At 39.8% G+C, this 3,864-nt stretch overlaps 1 protein-coding gene across 1 annotated transcript in view; it reads right to left on the bottom strand.

The window, feature by feature from the left end:
- Positions 1-369: 369 nt before the first annotated feature.
- The window catches only part of LOC104511231 (endoplasmic reticulum aminopeptidase 1-like), a gene marked incomplete at both ends in the record, with an annotated part of 3,870 nt that continues 375 nt past the window's right edge, over positions 370-3,864 (bottom strand). The window contains 5 exon segments of the mRNA XM_010153755.1: positions 370-524; positions 884-1,004; positions 1,584-1,718; positions 2,409-2,433; positions 3,612-3,725. Of these exon segments, the coding sequence (XP_010152057.1) occupies positions 370-524; positions 884-1,004; positions 1,584-1,718; positions 2,409-2,433; positions 3,612-3,725 (550 nt within the window).

Genomic DNA, 3,864 nt, shown 5'->3' with positions numbered 1-3,864 from the left:
CATTCACCTCCCAGGAAATCTTGCCAAGAAACCGTGCTTGGCAGGAGAGCCACACATGAAACACTTAGCCTTTGCAAACTTTTATGTTCCTATTCTGGTGGCTTGCAATTAATTTCAAGCCATGGCAGCAGTGCAAAGGCCCTGCAGCACTGGAGCTGCTGAACAGTCATAATAACAGCCCTCCACATCTATGGAGCCTGCAGAGACTCCTTCACCAGAAGTGGTCCTCGTGATTCCTAGGGGAGCACCCTCAAGCTGAAGCAGCTATTTGCAGCTTACAGCGCCAACATCCCCCTACCCACACAAGATCCATGAACCCAAACCCCCCTGCAGGCCCATTCAAACTCCTTATTCTGCCCCAAATCTCACCTGATGAGCCAGCTCATGGGCTATTATCATAGTAATCCAAAGTTTAGAAGACCCTGAGGACTTCTCAGGGTCATACAACAGCGCAGATTCCCAGTATGTGGTCAGTCCCCAGTTTTCCATAGCACCAGACTGAAAATCAAGAATTACTGCCAAATCTAGAAAAAAACCCAAACATTAAACTAGTACTAGTATCATTTAAGTCAATAAAGAACTCACTTACCCTCTCATCCCACTTGATGAATACTCCCAAATAGGCACACATATCACATATACTTCTAAGGGCTTTCTTAAATGTAATTGCAAAAACATACTTTAAAAAAAAAAGGCTCTATACAGAAGACAAGGATGTTCAGTTCCCAGTGGAGCTTTTCAACCTGTCCTTAAGTTCTGTGAAGCAGCCACTTTAAAAGGTTGTGAGACAAATCTGGCCCTGTCTTAACTCTCTAGATTTTGTGCTCTTTTACTCTCTGTGCTTAAAAATGTTCTCAAATACACTGAGTTATTTAATGCTTACCTTGTTTAGGTAAAGGATATGGAATGCTGAAGTAGTCCTCGTAGAAGTCTGGAAGTTTCACTGCCGCATCCAGTGCATAACCAGCTTGGTTGATCTTGTCTGGTACTGTATACACAGAAATCTACAGTAAACAAGCAGGCAGCACTTCAATGCCAGCACCAAAAGCTTGCAGAAGTTGTTCTTTATCGCAGTCCCTTGAATGACCATAAAAAGGTTCACAACAGCACACATCTAACGCTTTTCATACAACAGTTACTAAAATATTTGCAGAAAATTATCATCAGAATTAGGAACACAAATTTTAAAACTTACCCACCAGAACCACTATGCCCCTGAAAAGACTTCTACTATTTCCACCCGTACTGTGTTAGTCATTAAAATGACACAGCTTTATTTTAGTGCTGATTCTCCATGAAAACTATATTTCATTTGCCTTCAATTATATAATCTTACATGAAATAAACTATGTTGCCAATGCATATAAGTATATAAAAACTAAGCCCATTACCACAAACTTTTGAATCCAATCAAGCTCAGAATGCAAACTAAACATCCAACCACAAAACCAATTTCTTTCTCTCCTTTCATTCCCGTAAAGCACCAAAACGTATAAATCCAATTACTTAAGTGAAAAGTAAACCATTATGTATGCCTATAGACTTAAATACAAAAAAACCCTTAGAAAATGAAACAGAGTTACCTTAACTCCATGATTGGTTATTTTGCTGATGAACTTAAAATCCAAAACGATGAAGGCCATGAGGTAGGTACTCATCTTGACAGCGGTATCAAAATGGTCCTCAGCGAGCTAGGGAGTTATATGTACATACTTCACCTAAAAAACGAGCACAGCTCATCACCCAATAGCACTACCTGTGAGGACCTTGGCACCAACAACTGTTGTGCTTCTTCTCAGTTTAAAGACACTATATTTTAAAGAAACTACATTACATTTCAAAGGTACACTGGAAAGAAATCATCCCCATGACCACTCCTCCCCACAGAGAGAACAAAAACATTCAAATGTATATATGAGGATGCTTTCATTTGTAAGCATTACTTGCTTCTACATTGGTAAAACTAGATAAACAAAAACACTATTTGCTGCTTCAGTGTTCCTCAGTGTCTGCCAGCACACTGATCAAATTATTCTCACACAACTTTAGCTGGTAAGAAGATATATAAATCTCAGCAGCCGTTGTAATGCACAACAGAAATGAACTCCTCCAAACTGTGATTCATTCGTCTCAGGTACCTTGTTTAGCATAAAACGAGTAGTGTGTTGGAGTCATCACTATTCCTGTCTTGGTTACAGAGAGCTTTACCTAACTAACTTAGACTTGAAACACGTTTAGCCATGCTGAACTCTGGCACACACTCCTTATTAATTATTTTATCTATTTCTCTACAAAAGAACTGATACTTTCATACCAGTGTTTAATTTTTGAAAGGTATTTGGGAGGAGGGAGGCAGTGAGGGTCTGTTCCCTCATTTGTAAGGATTAGTTTCCTTGCAAACCAGCAGCTAATGGTACAGAACTTATGAAAAATCTCTTACACCCAAAATAAGATCAAATGTACAAAACGTAGTTAACCCTATATATGCATACGTATATATAATTGCAAACAATATCTGTACCAGTACTGCATCTTTACTCTGAGGTATTTTTTTTTGAAGTTTAGTGTATTTTGGGGATTTTTTTGCAGAGAAGTTCCTGCTTATCTGACAATACATGAATCGTGTATTCATACATATTTCAAAATTAATATTAAAATCTAAGATCAGCATGAAAGCAATTTGTAACTTAAATAAAGATAATGGAGACTATGTTGTGCTAATCCTTCTCACACCTCTGCTGAGAACCAGGAACCCACACAATGCATTATTTTCTTCGTTCCTTTTAACCTTGTGTCAAGACTACCAGCAGTAGCACTGCATATTAGAACTGAGGTAATGTTCAGGTCACCATCCCCAGTAACAGCAATTGTCTGGATATTCTATTCTCTCTTTGCTTTCTTGTTTCAAAATCACCAGTCAACAGCACATCAATAAAAGTTTTCATCTATGACTGGCGTATTGGACAGTGCAAGGCGCTTTGGTTTGATATGGGAAACTGGCATTAAGTTCGAATTTGTTATAACATTAGTTTAACTTTGTAGCTTTAAAGCCATGCCGAGGCACGGGTTAACCACCAATGTTAGTTTGGTTCTGCTTTTGTATTGCTTTAATTACTTTGTTCTGTAGCCATAACTCTCTGTCTTAGCTGTCCTGTAACACGCCCCGTGATCTTATACAAACCACTTGCCTTGTACAAACCACTGATCCAGTAAAAACCCAGTTTTGCCTGACCACATGCGTAGGGAACAAGGACTTGGCAACAAAAACGGCAGGGGGTGAAAAGTGCACTGTGACGAAGACCTACAGCCTTCATCCCAACGACCACCTGAAGTGACCACCAGAGTAAACTGCGCAGACGCAAAGAGGAGGAGTCCGGGGCGTGACATATGCTAATGACTTCTTAGAACTAATTATAATAAACTCACCTTATTCTCAGAAATATAATGAATATGTAACCAAGAGTCATGTATATGGAACACTTTTGATTATATAAAGAATCTGCTTAAGCATTAAGGTGTGCAAGTTAGGTGGAGCGATCCCCCTTGCACCCGGCGCTGTAATAAACACACCTGCTTTATAACTCTCCGTGAGTTGTAGGGTTGGTTTCCGCATATCAGGTTCCCTCCTAATCTTCACTGAAAACCTGGCGTTTAAGGCTGGTTCATCAAAAGATGGGAAGGCCATTTGTGCAGCTGTTGGCTCAAACTGTGTTGCTGTGAGCACTCTAAGGGGGAGAGAAAAAAAGGATTTTGGTCACACACCTTCATACACACAGCATTCACCCCCTTGATGTGTGAAAATAACTACAGGCACTACCAAAAACCTCTGCATGTCAAAAAGGACTACCTGAGCTCTCCCTCACG

Source organism: Eurypyga helias, unplaced genomic scaffold, assembly GCF_000690775.1.
Source record: "Eurypyga helias isolate BGI_N326 unplaced genomic scaffold, ASM69077v1 scaffold40166, whole genome shotgun sequence".
In the NCBI taxonomy this organism is placed as follows: domain Eukaryota; kingdom Metazoa; phylum Chordata; class Aves; order Eurypygiformes; family Eurypygidae; genus Eurypyga; species Eurypyga helias.
The sequence above is the reverse complement of the archived record's forward strand: the minus strand, read 5'-3'. Positions and strand labels throughout refer to the sequence as shown.